The sequence below is a fragment of the Sprattus sprattus genome, assembly GCF_963457725.1.
Source record: "Sprattus sprattus genome assembly, chromosome: 6".
NCBI lineage: Eukaryota > Metazoa > Chordata > Actinopteri > Clupeiformes > Clupeidae > Sprattus > Sprattus sprattus.
The window spans coordinates 15,060,304-15,073,361 of NC_137925.1; the positions used below are offsets into that span (position 1 = coordinate 15,060,304).

The window sequence follows — 13,058 nt, forward strand, 5'->3', positions numbered from 1 at the left end:
CTTATTTCCGAACATTGGAATGATCTCACACATTTACTCTGGACAGAGAATAGTAAAATAGTAAAATTACTTACTTCAGCCAACTTTTATTTTTACAGGCTAAAGCATATCATTTTAACGGGGGATTATATTAACCTTATGCTATTTGATCTCGGTAATTACTTAAATGTGGATGAACATTAAAACAATTATTTTGCAGTTTGGAAACTGCATGCTTTCATCTGTTTATTTGCTTTAACAAACTCAAATAGGAGACATGAAAATTGAACAAAATTGTGTTTTTTGACACCTCACTGATTCTTGCAAGGACTCCTGGTGCTTTTAACTGTGGTTTGTGTAGGTCATTTGACATTTACAAAGCTGTGGTCTCCTGTCTGTGAGATACATGTTTACACATTTTTTTCTTGCTGCAGGGGCTCAGCGATGACTGTGGCAGTGGTCAGAACACAGACCCATGTGTTTATGCCACATCAAGGTGGAAGAGAGGGCCAGATAGAGGGACATACCCTGTAAAAAGCAAGTGTGTGTGTCCCAGCTGACCGAGCACACACACACACACAGGTACGCAGTCGTTGCCCGAGGCGGCCATGTCCCCTAAGGTGCCAGGCCCTGGGCGTGGGATGGAGGAGTCTCCTGTGCAGGTGGCGGTGCGAGTGCGCCCCCTGCTGCCCAAAGAGCTGCTCCATGGCCACAAGGGCTGCGTCAGCGCCGACCCTGCTGCCCGGCGCATCACCCTAGGACACAACCGCCACTTCCTGTGCGACTTCCTGTTCCAGGAGGCCAGTGGGCAGGAGGAGGTATACGAGGCATGTGTGGAGCCCCTGGTCGAGGCCTTTCTGCAGGGGTTTAACGCTACAGTGTTTGCCTATGGACAGACCGGCTCCGGCAAGACCTACACCATTGGAGAAGCCAACATCTGTGAGAGTCTTTGATATCTGTTCTACGCTCCTCTATTCTCCTCTGTTATACCAATCCCTCAACTCTAGTCTATTCTATTCCGTTCTACTGTCCTGTAGTCTACTCTACTCCACTCTAGTCTACTCTACTCTGAACTATATCTTGCTGAGTCTCTCTGTACAGTTTTCTTTCTGTGTGTCTGAATTGCAGTCTCTCTTGCCTCTTTTTCTGACATCATTCACTCTGTCTCTCTCCCACAAAACAGAATGTGTGTTTCCTCATCTCAACCCACTGAAAATCCAAATTCATGAATTTATAAATACCCTGTGAGGAGGCACTGTGTGTGTGTGTGTGTGTGTGTGTGTGTGTGTGTGTGTGTGTGTGTGTGTGTGTGTGTGTGTGAGCCAGTGCTTCTGAAGAGTCACACGGAGGCCACGCCATCCGCACCTCCCACTTCTCAGCTGCTGCTGCTAGCAGGGTTCAGTTCATGGAGGGCAGCTAGCCAACCATCTGAAATCTCCAGCTAATGTCTGCTAGTCTGTCCTGATAGCACTGCACACTGCTAGCGAGCTTCAGAGAGTGCAGCCAGCCAATCATTTCAATCTACAACTAACATTTTTTAGCCTCTCTTCACAACCCCTACCCACTGCTTGCGAGGGTCTTGGGGAGGGCAGGTAGTCAATCATCTGAATCTCCTGCTAATGTCTGCTAGCCTCTTCTCATAGATTTAAACACTGCTAGTGAGGTTCAGAGATGACTGTTAGCCAACCGTGTGAACCCACAGCTAATATCTGGTAGCCTGTTCCGCCACTATTGACAAGGTTCAGGGAGGCAAGAGAGAGTGGTAGAGAGGGCCATTAGCAAACCATCTCAATCTGCATGCTTTTCCATGGACTGCTAGCCTCACCTGGACGCTCTGCACACTGCTCTAGAAGTCCATGCAAGTAATAGCGAGAGAGAATATGGGGGAAGCTAACCAGCCTTATGAATCTGCATGCATCTCTTTTTCCCAAGTTTGTGTCTGCTAGCATCTGGTGTTAGAAATGCTAGCCTCTGGTGTTAGCATAGCTCGAAAAAGCCCCAGTTGAGCCCCAGGAGCACATCCCTCATACTTTGCTGAGGTTAGGGTTAACCTATCTGCTGACCTCTGTGCCCTCTGCCCTCACAGCTGCTTTCAGGGACGAGGAGCAGGGCATTATCCCCCGTGCCGTGGCTGAGGTCTTCAAGCTGCTGGACGAAAACGACCTGAACTACTTCTCCGTGCGCGTCTCCTACCTGGAGGTCTACAAGGAGGTGTTCAGGGACCTCTTGGAGGTAGAGACCTCCAGCAAGGACATCCACATCCGCGAGGATGACAAGGGAAACATAGGTGAGACACACAGACACACTGAAGTTTTGTCTCTATTTGTTTGTGTTTCATCCCATTACATTTTTTTCATCTAGTAGATGCTTTTATCCAAAACACCACAGTGCAGATATTCATTTCCCTGAGAGTGTGTGTGTGTGTGTGAGTGTGTTTGTTTGTGTGTGTGTGTGTGTGTGTGTGTGTGTGTGTGTGTGTGTGTTTGTGTGTGTGTGTGTGTGTGTGTGTGTGTGTGTGTTCCATGGATGTTGCCCCCATGAGCGACAGACACATGGGTGTTTGCCTCCTTGATAGTACGGCCATCTCCCATGCACAAGTTTGCGTGTTCGTGTCTGGTTTTAGAATGGTTCTTGCACAGGTGCTGTGCTTCAGATGCTCACCCTTTGAAGTGGCTGAAGGAGGTGAAGGGTCATGAAGGATCGGAAGTATATATTAGACTGGCCGAATACTCCGGCCGTGTTGGGCTTTGTTTTTAATATCCTGGTGTAAGCCCAGTGAGCAGTGTGATTGGTGAGCAAGGGTGATTGAGGGCAACAGCAGGAGCACATGTTCAGTGGGTAGGCCAGTCCCTGGTGAGTGACGACCACTGGCGTTAGTCACGGCCGTGAAAAAAGCCGCTGACGACCGAGCCATCCATCCATGGCTAAATATAGCTTTGATTTTGTACCGCGCCGCGTATGATGGCAGCTGACAAATGTGATTCAGGGGTTGTCAGTTGGGGCGACGCTTACATGGGAGAGGGACACGCATGAGGTGTTGTGTGGTGTGAGTGTGATTGAGTGAGAGAGTGTGTGTCTGTGTGTGTGTGTGTGTGTGTGTGTGTGTGTGTGTGTGTGTGTGTGTGTCTCTCTGTGTGTGTAGTCTACCTGTGGGCCCTTTAGTAGCATTGAGCAATTGAGTTTTCCAGTGTTAAGAATGCAATCAATCAGGAAATTAGTTGATTGTTAATGTACCCATGTGTGTCTCTGGGTATGTACATGTGTGTTTATGCGTATGTCTGTGTGCATATGTTTATATGTGTGCGGGCGTGTTTGTACGTGTGTGTGTGTGTGTGTTTCCAGTGTTATGCGGTGTGAAGGAGAGTGAGGTGGAGTGTCTGGACGAGGTGCTGAGCCTGCTGGACAGTGGCAACATGGCGCGTCACACGGGGGCCACGCAGATGAACCCCAAATCCAGCCGCTCGCACACCATCTTCACAGTGCAGCTGGAGCAGCGGCGCAGCCCGGGGGGGTCCAAGGGGGGGGCGCGGGCCAGCCCCAACCACCTCCTCTCCTCTAAGTTCCACTTTGTGGACCTGGCGGGCTCCGAGCGCATCCTGAAGACGGGCAACACCGGCGACCGGCTCAAGGAGAGCATCCAGATCAACAGCGGCCTGCTGGCGCTAGGCAACGTCATCGGGGCGCTGGGAGACCCCAGGAGGAGAGGCACACACATCCCCTACCGGGACTCCAAAATCACCAGGTAGCGGGGAAGAGTCCCATGTGTGTAGAGTTAGTGTAGAACTCTTCAAATTGAGTGTAGAAATCTTTAGATGTAGTGTAGAAATAACTCAGGCCTACCATAATGATGAACGTTTATTCTAAAGGCACACTGAGAAGAGTATAGAGAATATATTTATTTGTTAAAGGTTTTTTATGGAATTATTGAATTTTTTTAAGGCCCAAATAATTATAAACGAACAAAGCTTAAATTCAACGTGATATGTAGAATAAAAGGTGTTGTTAATCCAAAAGCATGTTTTGTTTTGGTCAACAAAAACTAGATGTTGGCCCTTTAAGTGGGACACTTGTGATCGGTTGTTTAGAAGATAAGACTGTAAGCGATGGCTAATTTTAATCAACATGATTGTGTTTTAAAGTGTATGTGTGTTTTATTTCAGCCATTCAGTGTTTGTTTAAGGCTGTTATCCTCATCACTGTCATTGTTATTTATTATCACAATAACATTGATGCATTATGATTATATATATATAATTATCTCAGACTCTGTTATTGGTTCAAGTGTTTTACACAACAATTCATCTAATTTCCCTGTATTGTATGGGCAATGAATCGGATTTTGGAGTGTGTTTAGATGAGTGTGTGTGTGTGAGTGAGAGTGTGTGTGTTTGTGTCTGTGTGTGTGGGGGGAAAAGCACCTTTGATCCGCTGCTAAGTTCTGGTGTTTTTTCCTCTGCTTCCTCTCCTCTCGACGGCCCTGCGCTCAGGATCCTGAAGGACTCTCTAGGTGGTAACGCCAAGACACTGATGATCGCCTGCATCAGCCCGTCCTCCTCGGACTTCGACGAGAGCCTGAACACACTCAACTACGCCAAGCGGGCCCGGAACATCCAGAACCGCGCCACGGTAAACCAGGCCAATGAGCCGGGCCGTGTGGAGGGGATGGAGCAACAGATCCGAGCCCTACGTCGGGCCCTGGAGACCCGGCACCGGTCAGAAACACGCATCATCGTGGCCCGGTCCGACCGGGAGCGCTCCGTTCGACCCAACCCGCAGCGGGTAGGAGGTGTGGGGGGCGGGGCATCAGGGGCGGAGTTAAGCCGGCTGCAGATGGAGAGCGCCCACTACAGGACGTGCACGGACTCTGCCTATAGGCTGCTGCTGGAACTGCAGGGAGAGACAGGGCTAAGCACGGCCCAGGTGCAGCGGATCAGGGCGTGGCTCTGCTCGGTGGAGGAGGAGCGAAGTGGCTTAAGCTCCGCCTCCGGGCCTGACAGTGGAATCGATAGCGGCTCCAACGAAGACAGCAATGCCCTTCGGAAGAGCAGAGGAAACACCCTCAGGAACCAGGTGTGTGTGTGTGTTTGCGTCTGTGTGTATATGTGCATTAGTGTGTGTGTATGGAAGTGCGTGTGATGTGCACAGACGACACTGCTGCTGCTATGTTCCCTCACCAAAACAAGCTGTCTGAAAGGTACAGAAAGCATTTGATAAAGAGATCCAGGATGATCCTTCTCTGAATGGTTTAAAATAGAGAACTGCTGCTACCCTCGCAAGGGTTGCTGTTACCTCACATACACTTCACATTTAACAACTGAATTTACTATGGGATATCCTGATATATTGATCAAATAGGAGATCTAGAAGAAAAAGAAACTAGTATCCTACTGACCAATGAAAAAGAGAAGTGGCCAGCTGGGAACTATAACCATAGTCTTCACTTCACCTGGGCATGAAATAATGATGTGTTTGATTTGACGATGAGGAATTAAAACGACATTTTAAATAATATACAAATAGAAATATGATATGGTAATATTGTTTTGTTTTTTGTTCATTTGTTAAATAAAGGAGTCATTATTTACAATTCCAGGTCAGTCCAGGTCTTACAGTATATAGTGCAGGGCAAGTAGGGTTAGAATTTCAGTGTGTGAAATCCTGCACTTATGTTTGTGTGTGCATGGACCATAATAGGACTTTATGTTATGTATTATGATGTGTTTTGTATATGTGTTGTTAAAGTGTTGAAGTGTAGTTTTGTGTATGTGTGGTGTGCGCTACTGTGTGATTCTCTATGTCTGCGTTTATAATATATATCTAACTGAATATTTTTGTATGTGTGTGTGTGTGTGTGTGTGTGTGTGTGTGTGTGTGTGTGTGTGTGTGTGTGTGTGTCTCAGGACTCGGAGCCTGCGCAGGTGGTGGAGGAGTGTTGTCAGGAGCGTGAGGAGTGTATCGCCGCCCTGCTGGCCCGGGTGCAACAGCTGGAGCAGGAGAACACTGACTTCCTGTCCGCCCTGGAGGATGCCATGGAGCAGTACAAACAACAGGTGTGCCGCCGGCATTGTCGTAGCAACTGCATCAGCACCGCCACAATCCCCATCAGCACACATTGCAGTCCACAATTGAAAAAGGACAAATGGGCCCGTACACAGAGCTAGGAAAATGGGGAAGGAGGGTTCCAGTAATTGTATGTTGTTGTACAGATCAGCGCATTAGTGGTTGTCCATTTTATTTATTTATTTATTTTCTATTTCTATTTTTTTCGCTCATTCTTTTTTTAAATAGGCTGTGATGGGTGGTTTTTTAGAGTGGTTTTGAAAGCTCAGGCAGTGGGGTTAGAAAAAGGCAGTGGACCACTTGAAGTACAGATAATTCTATAATGAACCACCATTAAGAGAAGGATTTTTTCGCCATCGCCGTGATGATACATTAATGTTTGGTAGCTAAATTCATTAATGGCTGCTGCCATGCTGAAAACGCAGATGACTTCAGATTGCGGCAATGTACGCCGTAATGTGAATTACTTTAAATGCTGGCCTTCACAGCTGAATGGGCAGTGTGATTTTTAAGTTAAGGCCAAATCCTGATTGATAGGCATCTAAGTAATTACTCCAAAGTCCCGCAATTATGCTAAATACGCAGGCTGTTCTCCTGTGAGAACAATAGGTCATCTTTTCATTCGAAAAAATTCAGACCAGCCTATTTAGCAGGTACATTTTTTTTTTTTAAAGCTGATAGAATTTAACTACTCCTGGCAGCCTGAATCAATTTTACATTGAAATGCTATGCAGCTCGGCTGAATGTAGTGAATTCAGATTGTGTTTGTATGCCTTATCCTGTAGCTTGGTTGAACTGAGTTTGATATTAAGACTGTATATGGCTTCATACGATTGAGTCTGTGCTCCATTGGTTCAGACTGTATATAACCTCATACTATTGAGTCTGTGCTCCATTGGTTCAGACTGTATATAACTTCATGCTATTGAGTCTGTGCTCCATTGGTTCAGACTGTATACAGTATGGCTTCATACGATTGAGTCTGTGCTCCAGTGGTTTGCAGCTCGGTTTTATTATTAGAAGCACAAAACCCGTTGCCAAGGACAGTGGTCATTATCTTTTCGCAGCGGTCTTTATTAAGAAATATCGGACCTGCGAACGTTGGAGTGGCCCATTCAAATCAGTGGTTTGAAGCTCGGTTTTAATCACATTGGAGACACTGCTGTATTTCACCAGCATGTGTGCCCCCTGGGTATTGAACCATGATCTTGGAGTTGTTGGCACCATGCTTTTATGGAGTTCCATGTGTGATTGAAGTATGCTTACATTGGCATGCATATGGCTTGAGGAATTGGTATTACAATGGCTTTTAGTTTAACTGAAGAATGGAAGACAGGTGCAGAGCATCAACCTGTGATTTTGTCCAATCAGGGTGCGAAGCTGCAGGAACAGCAGGACCTGATTGGAGAGCTGCACGGACTGCTCTCACTGCCTGGGGGGGTGGGGCTGACACAGAGACCCCATACTGCCCCCCTGCAACCCACACAACACACACCCTTCAACCCTGAGGGGGGGGAGCAGGTAAGTCATGAGACAAACAAACACACACACACACACACACACACACACAGACACACGCACACACCAAACACACACACACCACCCACACCTTGCCCTTACATGCACCCTCTGCGGTACAGAAACATATTAATGTTGTTAACGTGAGTTTTATTATTGCATTGTTATTAGGTCCTCAATACATGCTTTATTATTGCCAATGTTTTATCATAGCAAGATCATTTGAAAACAAACTTTTAACTGAGTGAAAGACTTTAGTGGTGTATTTTTTAGCATAGATGTGACATGTGTATTCAGATGTTTTGTGTGTATATGTGTGTGTGTGTGTGTGTCTGCAGAGGTGTGTGGACACAGGCTTCATTGGTGAACAGAGCCAGTGGGACAGCAACCAGGAGAGTGTCGTCAGGAGAGACCTGAATGGCAAAGACGGAGAGGACGCCCCCTGCAGGCAGAGCAAGGACAAGCGCAAGTATGGAGCTGATTCACAAACAAACCACTGATTTATTGATTCACAAACAAACCACTGATTCACAAATGAACCGCTGATTTATTGATTCACAAATGAACCGCTGATTTATTGATTCACAAATGAACCTCTGATTCACAAACAAACCGCCGATTTATTGATTTACAAACGAACCGCTGATTCATTGTTTATCAAAGAAACCAATGGTTCACGGATACACACGTATCTGCAACTCGGTCTGATCCAGATGGGAGAATTTCGAACATTTTATAAGCTGCTTATTGTTTGTGTGAGTTTGTGTGGTACGTCCTTTATTTGTCTTTTGTGCTAGCTTTACAGCTAGCTAGTCTGCTCTGGAAGTGTTGCAATGTCTTGCAGTATCAGATTATGTCTTCCAAGTAATGTTTTCTATGGTAATAGATACATTAATTGTACAAGCACTCATGCCCACATCAACAACAATAAAACTATTTGTAATACTATTACTACTCATATACCTTGTGCTCCACCTTCTCCTCCTCTTCCGAGTACTGCTAATACTACTGCTATTACTACTACTATTTCTGCTGCTACTACTGTTACTACTACTACTATTACTGCTCTTACTGTTACTACTACTACTGCTGCTACTACTCCTACTAAAACTAATACTGCTGCTGTCTTCTACTACTAATACTACTGCTGCTACTACTACAACTGGTAAGGCTACTACTACTACTGCTACTGCTACTGCTTGTACTACTACTAAAAAAAAATATGATAATAGTGATGGTGATGATTGATGTCTCTCTCTTGCAGGTTGGGCCTGACATGGTTGAAGAAGGATGAGCAGGGTCAAGGTCACATTCAGGGTCAGGGGTCGTCGGCTGTGGGTGGAGGTCACCTATCTCAGCTCCTGGGCTTGGGCTTCAGCTCAGGGTATCCAGCTTTGTCCAACAGCCTCAGACGCACATGTGAGTGTCTCTCTCACACACACACACACACACACACACACACACACACATACACACACACACACACACAAACCCCAAATCAACCCAAGGTGTCTTCTTCAGTGGAACATTTATGTGATAGTCACAACCATGAACCACCCAAAGCTTAGATTCTGTAAGATTCTGTTTTCTCTCCCTCTGCTCTCTGCTTTTGTGCCTATACATTCACACACACACACACACACACACACACACACAAACCTGCTGCTCCATGTTTGTGTGAGGTAAGAGTGGCAGAGGGCTGAGCTGCTGTTGTGGCCGTCTCTCGCTGCGCTTGCCTCCTGTTAAACCCATCATATTGGCCTGGTCACCGTCACAAAACACAAGACCGCCACAACTCCTCAGGCTCAGTCAGGAACAGTCCTGATAGCTAGCCTAGTTTTACAGGCACTTATCCACAGCAGATAGGGACTAATTGATGTTTATGCACTGTATGTGTGTGCCTGCAATTTGTGTGTGTGTGTGAGCGTGCATGTACACATGCATCTGTGTGTGTGTGTGTGTGTTTGAAATATGTGTGTGTGTGAGCGTGCATGTAGGCATGCATTTATGTGTGTGTCTGTGTGTATGTGTGTGTGCGCGTGTGTCCATGCAAAGAGGGCTTTCTTATGCAAGGCTTTTGAGGCTTTTTGATTCAAGATGTGAAGAGCTGTTATTACAGAAGAATTGTGTGTGTGTGTGTGTGTGTGTGTGTGTGTGTGTGTGTGTGTGTATGTGTGTGTGTGTTACTTATAATGACAACTGTTGAAAAGGCGTGTTGTCTCCATAGAAAACAGAACTGTAGAACAGACAAAACAACAGTTAGATGAAAAAAGGAACAGTATGAATGAAAAAAGAATTGCATGAATATGTACGTATGTGTGAAGTCTGTACATGGTGTGTATATGTTGATAATTGAGGTATAGAGGTGTGTGTTTTTTGATAAAAGTGTGCAGGTTGAAGCTGTGTTTGTGTTCGAGGTGGTTGTGGTGTTTTTGTGTGAAGTATGAAGGTTGTGTGTTTTTCTCCACAGCAAACACCAGTGTGGGGGACAGCTCATCATGGGAGGGGTCCCGGGGTCTCGGAGGCGAGGCGGGGTCAGAGCGGGGCCTGCAACAGGCGCAGCATAAGATTCGGGAGCTGTCAATCACCATACGAATGAAGGAGGAGCTTATCAAGGAGCTTGTTAAAACAGGTAAGCCAGCACCGCCCTCCAACTGAGGATGCACTAACAGGGTGCACTAAGTAGTTTCTAGGGTACTGCTCCATAAGTGATAGAAGATCAGTGAAAAGATAATGTTTTACATTAATCCTGTGCCTGTCAATCGAGTTGATAATTGGATATATGAAAACAGTATGTGCAAAATCCACAGCAGCACTCCACAGACACATTATCTGTTAATTGTTGCTTCAGGGTCTGCGTTTTAGAACAAAACAATGACCTGTTGTGCCCAGGCCATGGACCAGGATAGAGTTTGTGTGTCAGAGAGAGACAGAGAATGTAGAGTCATACGTAGAGTCATATGTGTTGCGTACCTGTGTGCAGGTAAGGACGCGCAGGCCATGAACCGCCAGTACAGCCGGAAGGTGACGGAGCTGGAGACAGAGGCGGAGCAGGCGCGGGGGGAGCTCACCGAGGCCCAGCGGCAGCTCCAGGAGCTGGAGGTACACGGCACACGGAACGCCGCCGACAAGAACCGCGCACAGGAGTGCCGCCGCAAGATCGCTGCCGCACAGAGCAAAGTACAGGTGTGTGACACACACACACTCACACTTATGTTACTTTAGCATTCGTTATTTTTACAGTTGCTAGGACAGAACCCATTTTCTTACCTAGGCATTGTTACAGGTGTGGGGACTTTTATTATTATTATTATTGTTGTTATTGTTAGCAGTAGTAGTAGTACCAGTAGTAGTGGTAGTAGTAATAGCAGTAGTAGTGGTAGTAGTAATGTTAGTGGTAGTAGGAGTGGTAGTAGTAGCAGTAGCAGTAGTAGTAGTTGTAGCAGAAGTAGTAATAGTAGTATAAATGATGTTACAAATATTGTAAGTATATTATACTGTATATTAAAGTAATACATGTAGTTGCTACTCCAGAGTTTTTGATACTACAGCCGGTTGGACCTAACTGAGCCACATCCAAAACTAGCACAAATACTACACTCATCGAGATGCACCTTGTACATGCAGTGCCTATGCCTGGAAACAGCATGTGTATCCAGGCGGAGGAGGTGGAGGGCTTTGCACTGATAGTCTGATGGAATCTGCTGGGGCAGGTTATTTACAGAGGAAGGTGTGTGTATACGTGTGCGTGTGCGTGTGTGTGTGTGTGTGTGTGTGTGTGTGTGTGTGTGTGTGTGTGTGTGTGTGTATCATGTATGTGTGTGTAGAGGCACCACACTCACAGTTGTATCTGTAGGTTTTATTGCTTCTTAAGACTTTAATACCACCAAACTCACACACACACAACAAGCTGGGCTTTGTCATGGCTGTTGGTAGACTTAAGCCTCCATGTCTTATTGAGTGTGTCGAGAATAAGTGTGAAGCCCTGTGTGTGTTTGAGCGAGAGAGAGAGAGAGAGAGAGAGAGAGAGAGAGAGAGAGAGAGAGAGAGAGAGAGAGAGGGAGTGATATTTTTTGTGAAGCTGTTGCATGTGAGTGTGTGTGTGTGTGTGTGTGTGTGTGTGTGTGTGTGTGTGTGTGTTTGTGTGCGTGTGTGTGTGTTTGTGTGTGTGTGTGTGTGTAAGAGAGAGTGTGATATTGTTTGTATTGGTTGTGATCCAGGGAGACTAGATGTTTTCCACTTGTTGATTCCCCTGTTTGGAGGGTGTGATCTTGATCATGACAGAGAACCCAAATGCACGAGGCAGGAAGCAGGTGTAGAGCAAAAGCAACATTTACTGGCTATGTAACCTAGGGTCCAAGTTTACACACATCAGGCAGGCAGTCAAAACACAGGGAGAAGACTGGAGACAGGATACAAGGTAAAAAAAACAAACATGGGGGGGCACTGTGGCCGGGCCAATAAGCCCCCCATATACGGGCTACAATGCCCGTGTGAAGACAGATTCGACTCCGGCCTGCTGTTGTTTCCCGATCCTCTCCCCACCTCTTCACTCCTCCTCACTTCCTGTCCAAAATACTTCACTGTCCTTTCCAAATAAAGGCTAAAAAGCCCATAAATAAATAAATTAAACATTATCAGGAACAAAACAAGGATGAAAAAGACAGTTAACAAAAGGACAGGTGACAGGAGGAGAACAACTACTATCACTCTCTCATCTTCTCTCATCCTTCCTCACTATCACTCTCTCATCTTCTCTCATCCTTCCTCACTATCTCTCTGTCATCTTCTCTCATCCTCCCTCTCTATCACTCTCATCTTCCCTCACCATCACTCTCTCATCCTCCCTCACGATCACTCTCTCATCCTCGCTCACTAGCACTCTCTCATCCTCCCTCTCTATCACTCTCTCATCCTCCCTCACCATCACTCTCTCATCTTCTCTCATCCTCCCCCACTATCACTCTCTCATCCTCCCTCACTATCACTCTCTCATCCTCCCTCACCATCACTCTCTCATCTTCTCTCATCCTACCCCACTATCTCTCTCTCATCCTACCTCACTATCACTCTCTCATCCTCCCTCACTATCTCTCTCTCCACTCTGTTGTTCCACTTAAATATGTCCTCTCTTCTTTCTCTTTCAGCCTCCTGCCTCACTGTTATTTATTTCTCTTTCTGGATCATTTCTGTCTCGCCCTCTGTCTGTACCTCATAGACTTCCACCCCAGCATATTTGGCTTTCTGCAGCCACATGATTTCGATTTCTATCCCTCCCTCATTTTAAAACAGATCTACTTTAATACCCCCATTATCAAAGCAGGGTTAGCAGCACAGCAGCAGTGCTTCTGTCTTTGTCATTCGCCAACACCCTACCCTTATGTCCCTTGCTCTCTCTCTCTCTCTCTTTCCCTTCCCCCAGTTTACCTTCTTTAACCCCCTCTGTGCCCCCCTCCCCCCCCACACATACACACATATGCCACCTCCTCCCCCGATTAATT

At 46.3% G+C, this 13,058-nt stretch overlaps 1 protein-coding gene across 1 annotated transcript in view; it reads left to right on the plus strand.

Moving 5' to 3' along the window:
• Positions 1 to 587: 587 nt before the first annotated feature.
• Positions 588 to 13,058, plus strand: part of kif7 (kinesin family member 7) — a gene marked incomplete at its 5' end in the record, with an annotated part of 29,521 nt that continues 17,050 nt past the window's right edge. Inside the window, 10 exons of the mRNA XM_080840516.1 lie at positions 588 to 918; positions 2,066 to 2,266; positions 3,322 to 3,721; positions 4,467 to 5,049; positions 5,880 to 6,029; positions 7,411 to 7,560; positions 7,896 to 8,026; positions 8,822 to 8,976; positions 10,028 to 10,189; positions 10,541 to 10,743. Of these exons, the coding sequence (XP_080696642.1) occupies positions 588 to 918; positions 2,066 to 2,266; positions 3,322 to 3,721; positions 4,467 to 5,049; positions 5,880 to 6,029; positions 7,411 to 7,560; positions 7,896 to 8,026; positions 8,822 to 8,976; positions 10,028 to 10,189; positions 10,541 to 10,743 (2,466 nt within the window). The remainder of the gene's footprint in view (positions 919 to 2,065; positions 2,267 to 3,321; positions 3,722 to 4,466; positions 5,050 to 5,879; positions 6,030 to 7,410; positions 7,561 to 7,895; positions 8,027 to 8,821; positions 8,977 to 10,027; positions 10,190 to 10,540; positions 10,744 to 13,058) is intronic.